The sequence below is a fragment of the Salvia hispanica genome, chromosome 4, assembly GCF_023119035.1.
Source record: "Salvia hispanica cultivar TCC Black 2014 chromosome 4, UniMelb_Shisp_WGS_1.0, whole genome shotgun sequence".
Classification (NCBI taxonomy): domain Eukaryota; kingdom Viridiplantae; phylum Streptophyta; class Magnoliopsida; order Lamiales; family Lamiaceae; genus Salvia; species Salvia hispanica.
In genome coordinates this window covers 1,712,829-1,731,050 of record NC_062968.1, presented here as the reverse complement: position 1 = coordinate 1,731,050, position 18,222 = coordinate 1,712,829, and the positions used below count along the sequence as shown (strand labels likewise).

The window sequence follows — 18,222 nt, the reverse complement described above, 5'->3', positions numbered from 1 at the left end:
TATTATCTTAAAGATAGGATTCTTTAGAATTGTGTATATTTGTATATCTTAGATAGGATCCTTTAGAATTAAAAATATACGAAGTACATTTTAGCTTAGCTTTTAGTTTATCCTGTCATTGTTGAATGTATAGCAATTGATTGTAATATTTTCAGTATTTGGAAAATGATTTCGCATGACTATTTACAAGTGGACTTTCAAAATATGCTATTAATGATCTACTACTATGTATAATAATGAGTCCCGCTAATTGGGGCAAAAATAGTACTATTGCTAACATGCACCTTCGAGTTGAGCCCTATATATACACAAACATGCATGCTAACACAAAATAAACAAAATCAACAAAGTGAAGAGGCATCAATTGAGCAAAAGATGTCAAGTATTATAATGCAATTTAAGAATCCTAGAGACACCAATGAGATCCAAAATGGAAGAAGAAGTGGAGGCTACAAGCCTACTCTTTGGGATTTCAACTCCATTCAATCGTTCGAATTTGAGCCTAAGGTAACTAAATATACCATTGATTCTCACGATTTTTTATATAATAGTACATCATCTTATGCTAAATTACAAATGCATGTAGCAAGAGAAGCACATCGAAAAGGCGGCTACTCTGATTGAGCTGGTGAAGAAGTTGTTGCTGCAGGAGCAACGTCTAGAGCTGATCGATGACCTACGTAGGCTTGGTATATCTTGTCATTTCCGACATGAAATCGACCAAATATTAAAGTCGGAATATTTGAAGTTGGAAGTTATTAATGAGACAGATGAAAGGGATTTGTACTCCACAGCTCTGAGATTCAGACTCCTCAGACAATACGGCTTCAACGTCTCTCAAGGTCTCTATACCTATTAATTCTTGTAGTATTTATAAAATATTTATCTAATTGATGGTGAAACTAATTAAATCTAAGATGAATACAGATGTGTTTGATTGCTTCAAGAATGACAAGGCTACTGATTTCGATACCAAAGGATTGTTACAACTCTACGAAGCTTCATTCCTAGCAACACAAGGCGAAGAAACCCTAGAAATTGCTAAACAATTTGCTACTAAATCTCTGCATAAAAGAGTGGTTGATCATGAAATTGATGACATTAATCTCTTATCATCAGTGAAAACTGCATTGGAATTCCCTTTTCATTGGAGGGTTCAAATGCCGAATGCGAAAGCATTCATCGATGCTTACAAGAAGAGACCAAACATGAATCCAACTGTGCTAGAGCTAGCCATGTTGGACTTAAGAATTGTTCAAGCACAATTTCTAGGAGAACTCAAAGAGACCTCTAGGTGAAATTAAATAGTATATTATTAATTTATTTTATTGATTGATGAAATTCTTGTTCTTGATGATAGGTGGTGGGAGAGCACTGGACTTGCTCAAGAGCTTCCCTTCATAAGAAATAGAATAGTGGAATGCTACTATTGGACGACTGGAGTCGTTGAACGTCGTGAACATGGATTCGAGAGGAGAATGATCACCAAAATATTTGCTCTTGTTACAGCTATAGATGATATCTATGATGTTTATGGTACTCTTGAAGAGCTCCAACTATTCACAGATGCTATTCGAAGGTTAGTACAATAATCATAATATTTTATTGCTTATAATACATTAATTGTGTATCTATTTTGGTCAGATGGGATATTGAATCAATTGACAAACTTCCTCATTATATGAAAGTTTGTTATCTTGCAATATTCAACTTTGTGAATGAGATGGCTTACTATACTCTCAAGGATAAAGGCTTCAACTCTATCCCATTTCTACGCAAAGCGGTAAATCTATAAAACTTATGTGTACATACTTGTAATATAAGTACATTTGTTAGATAGGAAGTTGTTAATGAATATATTGGCAGTGGGATGATTTGGTTGAGGCATATTTGATAGAGGCAAATTGGTACCACAAGGGGTATAAACCTAGCTTGGAAGAATACATCAACAATGCTTGGATATCAATAGGAGGTCTCCCCATCCTATCCCACCTTTTCTTCCGGTTAACGGATTCGATAGAAGAGGAGGCTGTTAAGAGCATGCATAAATACCATGATATTGTTCGTCTACTATGTACTATTGGAAGGCTCGCTGACGACATGGGAACATCACTGGTATATATGTGACATTGCACGATACATATATATATATAGGGGTGCGTTATATTGACTAATTAAGTATTTCGACTAATTAATTTGAGGTGTTGTTAACCTCAATTAGGATGAGGTGAAGAGAGGCGACGTGCCAAAAGCAGTCCAGTGTTACATGAATGAGAACAACACTTCGGAAGAAGAGGCGCGAACGCATGTTCGATCAATCATAGAGCAGACATGGAAGATGATGAATAAGGAAATGATGGAATCTCCATTTTCAACATGTTTTGTAGAAGTTTGTGCTAATCTTGCTAGAATGGGACAGCATATATACCAGAAGGAATCTGATGGATTCGGAATGCAACACTCGGTGGTTAACAAACAGCTCAGAAGCTTGCTGTTCGAACCCTATGAATAAAAGATCAAATACTGTACTGCAGATGCATGCAAAGGCACTGTCTTGAGACCTAATCTGAAGAAGAAGATCATAAAGAAAAAAATATATATGATATATTTTAATTATAATAACAATAATCTTGTTGTGTTGTGAGTTCATAAATGTATTCTGTTTGTACTACACCATGGTCAATGGATATAAAAGTTATATACACTATTGTTAAATATGTTTTCGGTTTTGATAATTATATTACACTATTGTTTATAAGTTGGTTAAGATTGAAGAGAAGGTTTAATAGTGGAATTGTACATTCGCCTTGAAATTACCATTGTCGTGCATGCGGATTTGGTGATATCTCGAGCGCAAATCCAGTTTTGTGCAAAAAACGGGCCGATCCCAATTCAACCCAACCCAACAGATCAAAGAAGTTGATCTAAACGCGTTAGGTTTGGAGATTATGTTTCATGATAAGGAAAGATCTTCAAGAGATACTAGCAAGACATCTATTTGATTCATAGTTAGGTTTTTTTTCTTTATCTTCTCGGATTTTCTTTGTTAGTTCTTTTCCGAGTCGTAATAGGAGAATTGAACCGCATATAGTTATAGAATTTTTAAAAATTGATTATAACACTAGATTGAGTTGTATTACAACAAAAATCAATCTTGTTGCCGAACCACAGAACCACATCCAAAGGTCATATTTAGAGAACATGTAGGTCATTCTTAGTCTGTTTTAGGTCATGATAGTAAGTATGACATAAAATTATCTAAATATGACATCCGTATTTTTCAAATCCGAATTTTATAAGCATGATTTAAAACAAACTAAGCATGACCTAAAACAAACTAACAATGTCTTAATATGACCTAAAACAAGTTAACCATGACAGGTTCAACAGTTCGGTCTTTAAAATTGGTTCGACATTGATTATAACACTAGATTGGTGATGCATAAATATGCCTAATGTTTGGTATATATGGACCAGCCCAACACTCTCCCACCACCTATCATAAAGAATAAGTATTATTTCGATCAAGAAATGGATTAATTATCAATATATTTTCCATTCCAAATGGTTTGAAAATGGGATATTAAATGCAACCGAAATTGCCCCAGCCATGTGGCCTTTTTTGCAAACGGCCAAAATTGAAAATTGAGACTAAATTTTATTGACAGACAAAGTAATAGATGAATATTTTCATATAAATTTAGGTGCATTATACATTGCTCCCATCACCCATGCTTTTGTCTGTTTGAATCGGAATAAATATGTTTTCAAACTTTCTCTTTAAAATTCGAAGTGTATGTTCCTGGGCAGATAAAATCAGTACATCTTCAGAGCCATTGGTAAAGGGAAAGCAGCTACAACAATGCTTTCCAGAGTGAACCTATAAGTCTCTAACTCCATTCATACAACTCAACTCCAAAGTGTTTGTTCTTACTACAGCCCTAGACGATATCTATGATGTTTATGGCACACTGGAGGAGCTCCAACTATTCACAGATGCTATTCGAAGGTTAGAATATTATCTTTAATTCGAACAATACCGAATTATAATATTAAAGGTGCATTTATTTTGGTCAGATGGGATATTGAATCAATTGACAAACTTCCTCCTTATATGAAAGTTTGTTATCTTGCACTATACAACTTTGTGAATGAGATGGGTTACTATACTCTCAAGGATAAAGGCATAGTTGGTTGAGGCATATTTGAAGATGGGGTGATTTGGTTGAGGCATATTTGATAGAGGCTACTTGGTACCACAAGGGGTATAAACCTAGCTTGGAAGAATACATCAACAATGCTTGGATATCACTTGGTGGTCTCCCCATCCTATCCCACCTTTTCTTCCCGCTAACGGATTCGATAGAAGAGGAGGCTGTTAAGAGCATGCATAAATACCATGATATTGTTCATCTACTATGTACTATTGGAAGGCTCGTTGACGACATGGGAACATCACTGGTATATATGTGGCATTGCACGATATATATATATATATATATATATATATATATATATATATATATATATATATATATATATATATATATATATATACGAGTGCGTTATATTGCTAACTTTTTAAGTTGCTAACTCAGTGTATTAAAAATGTTAACACGATGACATTATAATATCAACACATAATGTCAACAGAATACACACAAAATTCTGTGTTTACATTTTAATGTCATCGTGTTGACATTTTTAATACAAACTCAGTGTATTAAAAATGTTAACACGATGACATTATAATATCAACACATAATGTCAACAGAATACACACAAAATTCTGTGTTTACATTTTAATGTCATCGTGTTGACATTTTTAATACACTGCATTAATGAGTTAGCAGAGTTAGTAACTTTAATACACTGCGTTGATGATCAAGTATTTCGGCTAATTAATTTGAGGTGTTGTTAACCTAATTTAGGATGAGGTGAAGAGAGGCGACGTGCCAAAAGGTTACATGAATGAGAACAATGCTTCGGAACAAGAGGCAAGAAAGCATATTCGATCACTCATAGAGCAGACATGGAAGATGATGAATAAGGAAATGATGGATTCTCCATTTTCAATATATTTTGTAGAAGTTTGTGCTAATGTTACTAGAATGACACAACTTATATACCAGAAGGAATCGGATGGATTCGGAATGCAACACTCATTGGTTAACAAGAATATCAGAAGCTTGCTGTTCGAACCCTATGAATAGAAGAAGAAGGAGATCATGAAGAAAGAAAATATATGATATATTTTAATTAAAATAACAATAATCTTGTTGTGTTGTAAGTTCATAAATATATTCTGTTTGTACTACACCATGGTCAATGGATATAAAAGTTATATACACTATTGTTAAAATATGTTTCGGTTTTGATAATCATATTACGACACCGGAGAGGCACGCTATACTTGTTTATAAGTTGGTTAAGATTGCAAAGAAGGTTTACTAGTGGAATTGTACATTCGCCTTGAAAATACCGTTGTCGTGCATGCAGATTTGGTGATATCTCGAGCGCAAATCCAGTTTTGTGCAAAAAAGGGCCGATCCCAACCCAACACAACAGATTAAAGAAGTTGATCTAAACTTGTTAGATTTGGAGATTATGTTAAAGATCTTCATGAGATACTAGCTTAGATATCTATTTGAGTCATAGTTAAGTTTTTTTATCTTTATCTTCTCGGATTTTCATTATTAGTTTTTTCCCGAGTCGTAATAGGTGAATTGAACCGCATATAGTTATACAATTTTTATAGATATAGATTCGTGATGCATAAATATGCCTAATGTTTGGTATATATGGACCAGCCCAACACTCTCCCACCACCCATCATAAAGAATAAGTATTATTCGAACAAGAAATGAATTAATTATCAATATATTTTCCATTCCAAATGGTTTGAAAATGGGATATTAAATCACGTTGTTTCAATTTTTCTCACTCATTTCACCTATGCAATTCAAGTAAAATCATTGTGATTTGCAGCCGAAATTGCCCCAGCCATGTGGCTATTTTTGGCGAACGTCCAAAATTGAAAAATGAGACTAGATTTTATGAAACAAAGTAATAGATGAATATTTTCATATATAAATTTAGGTGCATTATACATTGCTCACATGCTTTTGTCTATTTGAATTGGAATAAATATGTTTTCAGACTTTCTCTTTAAAATTCGAATTGTATGTTCCTGCGCAGATAAAATCAGTACATCTTCAGAGCCAATTGGTACAGGTAAAGCAGCTACAACAATGCTTCCAGAGTGAACCTATAAAATCTCTATCTCCATTCATAGAACTCAACTCAACCTTAAATCTACAACAAGCGATAAATTAAAATCCATATATAATCTCTGAAACTCGCTTTTTATTAATTAATAGGGGCGGAATTTCCTCGCAGCTCGCTTTTTATTAATTAATTTAATCATCAATGAAATACTGATAGGCAACTAGGGTGGTTTCAAAAATATGATGCATATAAAAAAGATGACAACAAGATAGAATTCAATTTTAAAATTCCTTTTAAAAAAATGCTAAATTTTAGAATTTATTTTTTTATAAAAGAATTGCCAACATAAACTAGTCATATATGAATATTGTTGTACTGTTGGTTTATATTTTTTTGTATTTATTCGAATTTTAGTTATTATTTGTTATATATCCAGATGTTGGATTATTATTTTATTAGTATTGAATTATTTAAAATCATAAATAAATTAGGATTAAAATGAAACATCAGTTTCGGTTCCAAACCAGAACCGACCGGTTCTTAACCGGCCGGTTCCAAACCATAACCGATCGATTCCGGTCCCGATTCTGGTTCTAGGATTTTTGAAAATTTGAAATCGGTTAACCGGTCAACCGGTCTGATTAAAACCGGAACAGGCCGAATAAGGAGGCTTGATTTTGAGCTTGATTTGAAATAATTAGTATTCAATAAAAAAAATTTAATTACTTTTTTTTAAATATGTAGATATATAATTTGAAATTTGAATATTTTCTTAAATTTTATTTTAAGTTAATTAATATTTTCAATATGAATTATCTAAATATTTTACTATACATTTGTCAATATTCTAGTACAGTCTAGTACAAACGCCATATTGACAAACACTGTTTGCCCCCTTGTCTAGGGAACTATGCCCTCTTGTCTAGGGAACTAGCACATATGCCATATTACAAAAACTCATCGGAGTACTATGATGAGTTACGTTGTTGTCACACTGTTTAAATACTCCCTTCGTCTCACTTGGAACATTTGTGAATCGACACAAGATTTTATATAGTATTGTTTTGTGAGTTAATGAAGAGAGAGTAAAGTAAGAGAGATGAAAAAGTAAAATAATTGTTTTCATTTTAAGAAACGTTTCATTTTTAATGGGACAATAAAAAAGGAAAACGCTTCATTTTTAATGAGACAGGCAGAGTATAATTTCCACTTGAACTTAATTTTTGGGTCTATTCTGTTCGGGTTGCAAATTATATTCCGGCTAATCGGTTTTATTATCAGATTACAAATACTCTATTCTACTCAAACCGTAAAGATTTGGGTTTGTGGCTAGCCCAACCAAATAATGGGATTGCTATTAGATTGATGAAACTTAGTCATATTATAAGATGTAGAATATTTAGTTATGATAGTTTTGAAGTATATACTTAAATAACATGATTAATTACGAATTTAAGTTTAGTATAAATAAAATAAAATATAAACATATTTCAAGAAATTTTAAAATATACGTATATAAGATACTCCCTCCGTGCCCCATTAAGAGTCACATTTTTCCATTTCGGTCCGTCCCCAATTAAGAGTCACACTTCATTTTTACCATAAATGGTAAGTAGGTCCCACATTCCACTAACTCACTTCACTCACATTTTATTATAAAATCAATATAAAAGGTGGGTCCCACATTCCACTAACTTTTTCAACCAACTTTTCTTTACATTTCTTAAAACCCGTGCCCGGTCAAACTGTGACTCCTAATCGGGGACGGAGGGAGTAAAATATTTGTATTAGCAAATTTGAATTTTCTTATTTATTTATTTATTATATTGATAAAAATCTAGCAAATATGTTTCTCTAAAAGTATAAAATTGAAGGTTATTTTTATTTATTTATATTATAAAAGTCATCAATGAAGTGTCGATTTAGGTGTCAAATAGACGAAACAATAGACAATAGTTACACTACCGAGCCAGTCCATCGTGTTCTAAATTAACCTTACTCCGTATTTTCAAATCTATACTATGAACTAAAATACCTCTATAATGAACTACACGTTTTGTTTTCTAATTATGCATTTAAAATTCGTTATACATTGATATCACTCAAGATGTGATCAATTGCTGACTATAAATGGATGCAGTTGAAGCCTTTATCGAGCAGTGGCGGACGGAGAAAAAATTCTTAGCAGGGATATTTCACTATATATATGAAAAAATAATACTATTAACTATGATCCATTTAAGATGATTCATTTTTTTGGGACGCTCACTTAAAGTGACACATTATTTTCTATTAGAAACATCATCATCTATATTTTTTTTTTCTTTATTTAAACCTCAAAAACACTATATAAAATCCCACGTCTGATAAAAACTTTTGCTTTAAGTAGGACAAAGGAAGTATATCATACAAAAAATTAGCGCACTTCATGTTATATTTATATATATATTTTCACTAAAGCGATGAATATTGAATTCTACGTATTCTCGCGTTTTGAATTACACTTTTTAAAGAGAGTAAATATTATTTGTATCAACTTCAAAATATTTAACTTGAACAACTTAAATACTAATCTAGCATAAAAAAATTTAACCCCAACATTTTTAAAGGCAAGAAAAACAATCATAAATTTAATTACTAGTAAAAATCACATAACTTTATAAGGATTTATACTATTACACATCAAATGCATAGTTTTTTTATATTATTTTATTCTAAAATTTTCATAATAAAGTAAATATAAAGAAGAAAAAGTTGAACTTATAAATTAAAATTGCGCGTGATAAATTTTACTGATACGTGGGAATAAGTTCAAGCCACTAAATTTACCTTTTTTGGGCGACCCCAATTGCTTTCTTCTATATAATCAATTAATATTATTTTTTAATATCACATTATGGATTTTTAGTGAATTAACTACTTATAAAATTAATACTGTATTGGATTAATTAATATTATTTTTTAATATCACATTATGGATTTTTAGTGAATTAACTACTTATAAAATTAATACTGTATTTTTTAAAAAAGTGAGATTATATTGGTAAAGTCAATAGACGTACAGGCACAACATTCAGTAAAGCAACTGTTCTACTGTACTTATTAAATTAGTAGTATAATATAATAATTCTAGAGCAAAGGTCAGAGTTAGTCTTTAACATGACTATTTTATCTCTTTGGTCCTAAATTTTATCTTTTAGATTTTTTGGTTTTGTACATATTGAAATTTGATTATTTTGGTCCTCCGTTAATAGTTCCGTTAAAAACTAACAGTCAACCCGATTTTGACCAAATTAAACTCTTAATTCTGATTTTTAATTTACTACTCCCTCCGTCCCGCTGAAGATGATATGTTTTCCTTTTTACTTTGTCCCAACTAAGATGACACATTTCCTTTTTTGGAAACTCTCTCTTCAATTAATATACTCAACCACTTTTTCTCACCCCTATTTAAATATTCATCTTTCTTTCTCTCTACTTTAATACTTTCACCCACATTTTCTCTCTCCAATTAAACACATTAACCAATAACTCCTAAAATCCCGTGACGGCTAAGGAATGTGTCATCTTAGCCGGGACGGAGGGAGTAACTTATATTTAAAAAAACTCTCAATTATAAAATAATTTGGATATTAATTAGTGAATTAGAAATCAGAATTAAGAGTTTAATTTGGTCAAAATCGGGTTGACCGTTAGTTTTTAACGGGATTATTGACGGAGACCAAAATGATCAAATTTCCATATGTGCAGGACCAAAAAATCCAAAAGATAAAGCTTAGGAAAAAAAAATAAAATGGTCATATGTTCAGTACCAATTTTGGCTTTTACTCATAATTCTATATTAATTGTCAGCTTCTTCTTTCATGTATTTCAGACGTTGAGCGGCATTTCTCATTATTTTCTTCTGTAAAATTTTCATTTCTTGATTCACTTCAGGTCTTCAGCCCCTTTCTACCATTAATTTTTTGTTGATTTAGTCTTTAAGGGCACTATCTTGGCAAGGACTGAAGCTTGCTTTAGAAATTTTGAAAAAAATTTGAAGTAGAAAATAGAAAGAAATTTTTTCGTTGGCACGTGCTTAAGCCCTCCCTTGCCCTTTACTGTGTCCATCAAGTCCTCACTGTGGGTTCGAGCTCACATCCGTGCTCTTGAGCAATAGCACGGATGTGGATGCTCTTAGCCCCTTGTTCCTTTAACTTATGTCCACCTACTAAAAGAACTTAGAATGCTTATACTTTTAGCAATTAATCCTACTTTGTTAGTGTTTTGAAAGTGATGTCACGCGAATTTAACATGCCCACGCGGGGGCAAAAATAGTAACATCAGTGGTGGAGCCACGGTGGGGCCAGGGGGGCCCTTAGCCATTTGAACATTTAGTATATACTCCCTCCGTCCCCCATTAAGAGTCAAACTTTTCCATTTCGGTCCGTCCCCAATTAAGAGTCATACTTCATTTTTACCATAAATAGTAAGTAGGTCCCACATTCCACTAACTCACTTCACTCACATTTTATTATAAAACTAATATAAAAAGGTGGGTCCCACATTCCACTAACTTTTCAACCAACTTTTCTTTCCATTTCTTAAAATTCGTGTCCGGTCAAACTGTGACTCCTAATCGGAGACGGAGGGAGTATTATATATGTATGCGGCATTTATCACATCAGGAGTTAGCGCAGCTGGTGTGAATACGGGTCATTCATCCGCGAGATACCAAGTTTGATTCCTGTTGCTACATTCATTCATTCACTTAACTGATATCTTACCCATTCTTATATATTTTTTTTCCAGATTTTCTGGTATTAGTAGATAATAATTACTCCCTGATTTTTTTTCATATCCATTTAGAGTATTTATTGATTTTCTCACATTACTATTTTTATTGATTTTCTCTCTAGTAATTTTGTATATACGATTCCAATTTGTGTTCATAAAGAATGATATTTATTATTTAAAAATAAAAGTATTTCGATACACATAAATATATAATATTAATTACAATATAATATTAGTAAAATTAATATCAATGCAATGTCCTACAAAATATATTCATAATTTTCTTATTATCTATTTCTCACGCACAACTTTTTCTATAGCTTATGTTCGAGTTGTTCCGAACACTGAACATACTAAATAAATTTTAATACTTCCTCCATTCACGAAAAAAGTCTCATTTTGCTATTTTGTAATGTCCACAAAACATAGTTCCATTTATAAAATTAGAAAATTTTCCTCTCATACTTTACCTCTTTTTCTTTCTATCTCTCTTACTTTATCCACATTTTTATACATTCTCTCTCTTATGTTACCACTTTATCATTAAAATTTGTGTCGTCTATAAATGAGACTATTTTTTGTGGACGGAGGGGTAGTTGTTTGGGCCCCCCATCATTGAGAGTCTGGCTCCGCCACCAAGTAACATGCACCTTCTAAGTAGAGAAGTATGAGAACTATTTATATATATAACCAAACCCAAACATAATTATATTATTAATAATCGCTTGAATTTTCTATGCCGGCGTTCAAAATATACAATTAATATATCTAACATAAACTTAAGTGTAAGTTGAAATTAAGCATGATATTTTTAATAGTGTTTGAATAGTATGAAATTAATAAAGGGGCGAAAGTTGAAATTGAGCACAAATTAGATAGTGTTTGTGAATATGGCGTATTCAGAAGCGACAACACAATAACTAGTTCCCTAAATAAGAGGGCAAAAATAGTACTAACATATAACTTGAGTGTTGAGACCTATAAATATACATGCAACATAACACAAAATAAATCAAAGCAACAAATTAAAGTTAAGAAGAAATCAATTATATTGAGCACAAGATGTCAAGTATTATTGTGCAATTTGCGATTCCTAGGGACACTAGTTTTATTTCTAAGGTATCTTCAAAACGACGTTGTTTCACTGCTGCAACCTCAGCCACTTCCCGAGACGGTCAGCATTCCCGTTGCTCGTTGCAAGTGGGTAATGAGATCGAAACTGAACGACGAACTGGAGGCTACCAGCCTACTCTTTGGGATTACGACTCTATTCAATCGTTCAGATTTGAGTGTAAGGTAACTAAATATACGATGGATTCTCATGATTTCGAATTCTATAGCATCTTATATTACATTACAAATGCCTGTAGGAAGAGAAGCAACTTGAAAAGGCGGCGACTCTGATTGAGAAGGTAAAGAGATTGTTGCTGCAGGAACAACGTTTGGAGCTGATCGATGATCTAAGAAGGCTCGGTATATCTTGTCATTTTAGAAACGAAATCGATCAAGTATTAAACACCAAATATTTGGAGAAGAATGAGTTAGATGAAAGGGAATTGTACTCAACATCTCTCAGATTCAGACTACTCAGACAATACGGCTTCAACGTCTCTCAAGGTCTCTATACCTAATTAATTCTAGTAGTAGTTAATAAATATTTATATAATTGATGGTGAAACTAATCAAATGAAAAATGAATGCAGATGTGTTTGATTGTTTCAAGCATGACAAGGCTACTGATTTCGATACCAAAGGATTGCTGCAACTCTATGAAGCTTCGTTCCTAGCAACACATGGCGAAGAATTGCTAGAAATTGCTAGAGAATTTGCTGCTAAATCTCTGCATAAACGAGTAGTTGATCATGAAATTGATGATATTCATCTCTTAGCATCAGTGAAAGCTGCATTGGAATTCCCTTCTCATTGGATGGTTCAAATGCCAAATGCGAAAGCATTCATCGATGCTTACAAGAAGAGACCAGACATGAATCCAATTGTGCTAGAGCTCGCCATATTGGACTTAGGAATTGTTCAAGCACAATTTCTAGGAGAACTCAAAGAGAGCTCTAGGTGAAATTATATAAATATAGTACTATTAATTTATTTTATTAATTGATGCAATTCTTATTCTTGATGATAGGTGGTGGGAGAGTACAGGGCTTGCTCTAGACCTTCCCTTTATTAGAGATAGAATAGTTGAAAGCTACTATTGGGCAACGGGAACCCTCGAACGCCGGGAACATGGATCTGCGAGGATTCTGTTAACCAAAGTGTTTGTTCTTACTACAGCCCTAGACGATATCTATGATGTTTATGGCACACTGGAGGAGCTCCAACTATTCACAGATGCTATTCGAAGGTTAGAATATTATCTTTAATTCGAACAATACCGAATTATAATATTAAAGGTGCATTTATTTTGGTCAGATGGGATGTTGAATCAATTGACAAACTTCCTCCTTACATGAAAGTGTTTTATCTTGCACTACATAATTTTGTGAATGAGATGGCTTACTATACTCTCAAGGATAAAGACTTCAACTCCATCCGATTTCTACGCAAAGCGGTAAATCTATAAAACTTATTTGTGCATATACTTGAAATATATAAGTACATTTATTAGTTAGAAGTTGTTAATGAATATTTTGGCAGTGGGGTGATTTGGTTGAGGCACATATGATAGAGGCTACTTGGTACCACAAGGGGTATAAACCTAGCTTGGAAGAATACATCAACAATGCTTGGATATCACTTGGTGGTCTCCCCATCCTATCCCACCTTTTCTTCCCGCTAACGGAATCGATAGAAGAGGAGGCTGTTAAGAGCATGCATAAATACCATGATATTGTTCGTCTACTATGTACTATTGGAAGGCTCGTTGACGACATGGGAACATCACTGGTATATATGTGGCATTGCACGATATATATATATAGGGGTGTGTTATATTGCTAACTTTTTAAGTTTCTAACTCATCAACACAGTGTATTAAAAATGTTAACACGGTGACATTATAATATCAACACATAATGTCAACAGAGTGCATTGAAATGTCAACAAAATTCTGTGCTTACATTTTGATGTCATCGTGTTGACATTTTTAATACACTACGTTAATGAGTTAGCAGGGTTAGCAACTTTACTACACTGCGTTGATGATCAAGTATTTCGGCTAATTAATTTGAGGTGTTGTTAACCTAAATTAGGATGAGGTGAAGAGAGGCGACGTGCCAAAAGCAGTCCAGTGTTACATGAATGAGAACAATGCTTCGGAAGAAGAGGCAAGAAAGCATATCCGATCACTCATAGAGCAGACATGGAAGATGATGAATAAGGAAATGATGGATTCTCCATTTTCAATATATTTTGTAGAAGTTTGTGCTAATGTTACTAGAATGACACAACTTATATACCAGAAGGAATCGGATGGATTCGGAATGCAACACTCACTGGTTAACAAGAATATCAGAAGCTTGCTGTTTGAACCCTATGAATAGAAGAAGAAGGAGATCATGAAGAAAGAAAAAATATATGATATATTTTAATTAAAATAACAATAATCTTGTTGTGTTGTAAGTTCATAAATATATTCTGTTTGTACTACACCATGGTCAATGGATATAAAAGTTATATACACTATTGTTAAAATATGTTTCGGTTTTGATAATCATATTACGACACCGGAGAGGCACGCTTTACTTGAACTTGTTTATACCGTTGAAAATTGTACATTCGCCTTGAAAATACCGTTGTCGTGCATGCAGATTTGGTGATATCTCGAGCGCAAATCCTGTTTTGTGCAAAAAACGGGCCAATCCCAACCCAACCCAACAGATCAAAGAAGTTGATCTAAACTTGTTAGATTTGGAGATTATGTTAAAGATCTTCAAGAGATACTAGCTTTATTTGCAAGATATCTATTTGAGTCATAGTTAGGTTTTTTTAATCTTTATCTTCTCGGATTTTCTTTATTAGTTTTTTCCCGAGTCGTAATAGGTGAATTGAACCGCATATAGTTATACAATTTTTATAAATATAGATTCGTGATGCAAAAATATGCCTAATGTTTGGTATATATGGACTAGCCCAACTCTCTCCCACCACCCATCATAAAGAATAAGTATTCTTTCGAACAAGAAATGAATTAATTATCAATATATTTTCCATTCCAAATGGTTTGAAAATGGGATACTATCTCACCTATGCAATTCAAGTAAAATCATTGTGATTTGCAGCCGAAATTGCCCCAGCCATGTGGCTATTTTTGGCGAACGTCCAAAATTGAAAAATGAGACTAGATTTTATGAACAGACAAAGTAATAGATGAATATTTTCATATATAAATTTAGGTGCATTAAACATTGCTCACATGCTTTTGTCTATTTGAATTGGAATAAATATGTTTTCAAACTCTCTCTTTAAAATTCGAATTGTATGTTCCTGCGCAGATAAATCAGTACATCTTCAGAGCCAATTGGTACAGGTGAAGCAGCTACAACAATGCTTTCCAGAGTGAACCTATAAATCTCTAACTCCATTCATACAACTCAACTCAACCCAACCTTAAATCTACAACAAGCGAAAACTTAAAATCCAAACATTATCTCTGAAACTTGAGGCGTAAGCAGTTAATAGGGGCGGAATTTCCTCGCAGCTCGCATCTGTTGTATCCGCTTTTTATCCTGCTCAAATTTGCTTTGCAGCATCATGATCTCTGCATTCAAACCAGACACATTTCAGTACGAGAAAGTGAGTAGCGCATCACGTAATTTTCAGAGCCTAACATTTCAGTTATTACTAAACACTATGATTGCAACGTTGGCCAAAAGATCATTTCTGCTCAGTTTCTTTAAAATTTTGAGAAATTGCCAGCCTCTTTATAGAACAAATGAAATGCAGGGGCTATATAACATAGAATGCATTAACCTATGAAAAATTGGACGAGCAATTCAGAAGAACCTACCGTTTCTGTGTGCTTCCCTTCTGTTGAACTGGTAGAAATCTAGGCCAACTTCCTTCTTTTTCTTCTTTCCCATCTTGTCTAGGACAGCAGCTTGGGCCACAGAACCAACAGCGATTCCACTCTCAGATTCAGTCGTCTTCTTACGACCTTTCTGATGCACAACAACAGTCCATCCACCTTCTGCAGCTTGGGCCAGCTTCTCTGCTTTAGCCTGCATGAATCAAACACGTCAGCAGAAGTTTGATGCAGAAGAAAGCAGATCGTAAAGGCCGCGATACAAATTAATGAGAAAGAACAAAGATTCAAGCCAAAGATTCAGCCGTACAACAACTATTTCTTCTTTAGCCGATGATTTGAGTACACATCATATCAGCAATATTATCAATGTGCTCCCTTTCATCATATGTTGTAATTGAGAGATAGTATGGTATGTTGCAGAGTAAAACTGTTACCTGCTCCTCTCTTGCCTCGTGAGCCATTATGAAGTCATCAATCCTCTCTTGCAGAACATTCAGTCCAGGTCTACTCTGATGATAGTGTGTGATCCATTCTGAACACACAGAGAACCTTTAGTCATGTAAAAAAATAGCAACATTTACGAAAAAAAAATTATCCCACTTAGTCTAGAAGTGGAATACGCATTGTCGTAGGGGCGAACAAGGTGTAAGGGAGGGAGAGAGGGGCAGATAGAGTTCTATGTGACAATTTTATTCACCCAACCGTTCGGGTGGTGTCTTATTTTATCAAAAAATATTTCACACAAAGACAACTGTATATTATTTAAACAGGCTAAACCAACCAACATATTTAAAGTTTCAATGTGTGAAAGTATTTGATATCACGTGTATATAATAGACCTCAATTTGCTAATCATACAAGTATATGATGGCATAACCATAAAATGAGATTCTATCATTCTAATGAACCCTAAACCCCAGCTAACATGTATGAAAGCATTTGATATCAAGTGTACGATGAGGAAAAAGGAAATAGCATCACTATTGGAAGCTGTACATAAACAAACTCATGTCTACCTAAAATGATCATGTTTCATGAATCTACAAGAAACAACAAGAATCATACTTTTCATTCCTTTAGAGTAATCTTCATCGCCTGAAGACATCTGATAAACTTCATCTTCTGCATTTTCTTCTCTTGTTTCCAGCAAATCATCCGAGGTTACATTATTTGACACTAGCTGCCTTTTCTTTTTCTTACTTTCACGATTTTTCGACTTACCTAACAACAATAGGATTCAATTATCAAACATAAAAGCAAGCAAAGATAAACATAATTCGCAGCAATTCATAAACTTTTCACCTTTCTTGCCATTCCTTACAGAATCACCCTTGCTAATTTTTCCAGAAACTGAAAATTGTTCTTTGGTTATAGAATCTGCCATCCAATAACTGTTAAGAAGTAATATCACCCAGAATCCCAACACAAAATAGATTACTCAGCCTAGTCTTATATGGAATTTCTACCAATTCATATTTCACACATTATCACACACATGACAAACATCAATTTCATCCATTATAATGATTTAGGTCCTTTTAAACAAGGCTTAAAACATATCTTCATAATTGATTATCCTATCCATTGCAATACCTAAAACTTGAGATGCACAGTAAGTTACGCTTAAAACATTGAGAATTTAATCATTTTTCTCACCATTGCATTCTTCCGAAGCATCATTTCGGCCATTGGATTCATCAATGTGGCTAATACTCACAACATTTTTCCTCTTCTTTTTCCTCTGTTTCAGCAATTTCGCCTCACTTGGCTCTCTATCAGAAACTGCATCTTCAATTCCGGCAGTAACGCTAGGAACAATGTTTTCAGCATCTCTTCCAGCTGCCGCGCTCCTGTTTCTCTTTCTATCACTCTTTTTCTTTCCTCCGCTTGTTTTCGGTGTTGCATCTGCCAATACCACCGTGTCTCAATCAATCCTATCCCCTCACGAGTATTATCAATTGATTGAAGCATTTAGTTACCTTTCATTTCAACAGTCTCAGCATCAACTCTGGCATCGATTGAAGCTTTCCTCTTCTTCATCTTCTTCTTGTCGCTATTGTTCATTGTCAGCTCCGCAAACACGCTCCTCTAAATGAATTAACGCAGGCTTAGTAAAGCAATTGGAATAGGAAACGTCAAATCCTTCAAAGTTGTGCCCTAGTAGAAATCCAAATTGAAGAATTTCACAATCGACTCTCTCAAATCTCCCCAATTAGGTTGAGATGCTGCCAGAGGAA

General features: G+C 33.6%; 4 protein-coding genes across 7 annotated transcripts; 3 read left to right on the top strand and 1 right to left on the bottom strand.

Annotated features, from left to right (window-relative positions):
* The first annotated feature begins 375 nt into the window (after positions 1-375).
* LOC125185612 (1,8-cineole synthase, chloroplastic-like) lies at positions 376-2,551 on the top strand. Its single transcript, XM_048082171.1, has 7 exons — positions 376-507; positions 587-842; positions 928-1,294; positions 1,361-1,579; positions 1,645-1,783; positions 1,867-2,115; positions 2,222-2,551. Exons 1-7 carry the CDS (start codon positions 376-378, stop codon positions 2,510-2,512), a joined length of 1,653 nt encoding a protein of 550 aa, XP_047938128.1. The 3' UTR covers positions 2,513-2,551.
* Positions 2,552-3,374: 823 nt separating this feature from the next.
* Positions 3,375-5,345, top strand: LOC125185603 (cineole synthase 1, chloroplastic-like). Its single transcript, XM_048082166.1, has 4 exons — positions 3,375-3,381; positions 3,940-4,009; positions 4,212-4,461; positions 4,932-5,345. The coding sequence occupies exons 1-4, from the start codon at positions 3,375-3,377 to the stop codon at positions 5,211-5,213; spliced, it is 609 nt and encodes a 202-aa protein (XP_047938123.1). The 3' UTR covers positions 5,214-5,345.
* On the bottom strand, positions 3,852-18,205 carry LOC125222850. 3 transcript variants are annotated; one of them, XR_007176620.1, is made up of 8 exons: positions 17,965-18,204; positions 17,642-17,890; positions 17,288-17,362; positions 17,051-17,206; positions 16,420-16,517; positions 15,968-16,178; positions 15,523-15,718; positions 3,852-3,880 (listed from the first exon to the last, which is right to left on the bottom strand). XR_007176620.1 is itself a non-coding variant. In XM_048125694.1 (7 exons), the coding sequence occupies exons 1-7, from the start codon at positions 18,047-18,049 to the stop codon at positions 15,633-15,635; spliced, it is 933 nt and encodes a 310-aa protein (XP_047981651.1). In that variant the 5' UTR covers positions 18,050-18,205; the 3' UTR covers positions 15,405-15,632. The 3 variants fall into 3 exon arrangements, 2 of the variants coding, with proteins under 2 accessions (XP_047981651.1, XP_047981650.1); XM_048125694.1 differs by lacking the exon at positions 3,852-3,880 and having other exon boundaries at positions 15,405-15,718; positions 17,288-17,335; positions 17,965-18,205; XM_048125693.1 differs by lacking the exon at positions 3,852-3,880 and having other exon boundaries at positions 15,405-15,718.
* On the top strand, positions 12,031-14,654 carry LOC125222849 (cineole synthase 1, chloroplastic-like). Of its 2 annotated transcripts, none has more exons than XM_048125691.1 (7): positions 12,031-12,300; positions 12,375-12,621; positions 12,708-13,074; positions 13,145-13,363; positions 13,432-13,570; positions 13,657-13,905; positions 14,211-14,654. In XM_048125691.1, exons 1-7 carry the CDS (start codon positions 12,067-12,069, stop codon positions 14,499-14,501), a joined length of 1,746 nt encoding a protein of 581 aa, XP_047981648.1. In that variant the 5' UTR covers positions 12,031-12,066; the 3' UTR covers positions 14,502-14,654. The 2 variants fall into 2 exon arrangements, with proteins under 2 accessions (XP_047981648.1, XP_047981649.1); XM_048125692.1 differs by having other exon boundaries at positions 12,078-12,295.
* Positions 18,206-18,222: the final 17 nt, after the last annotated feature.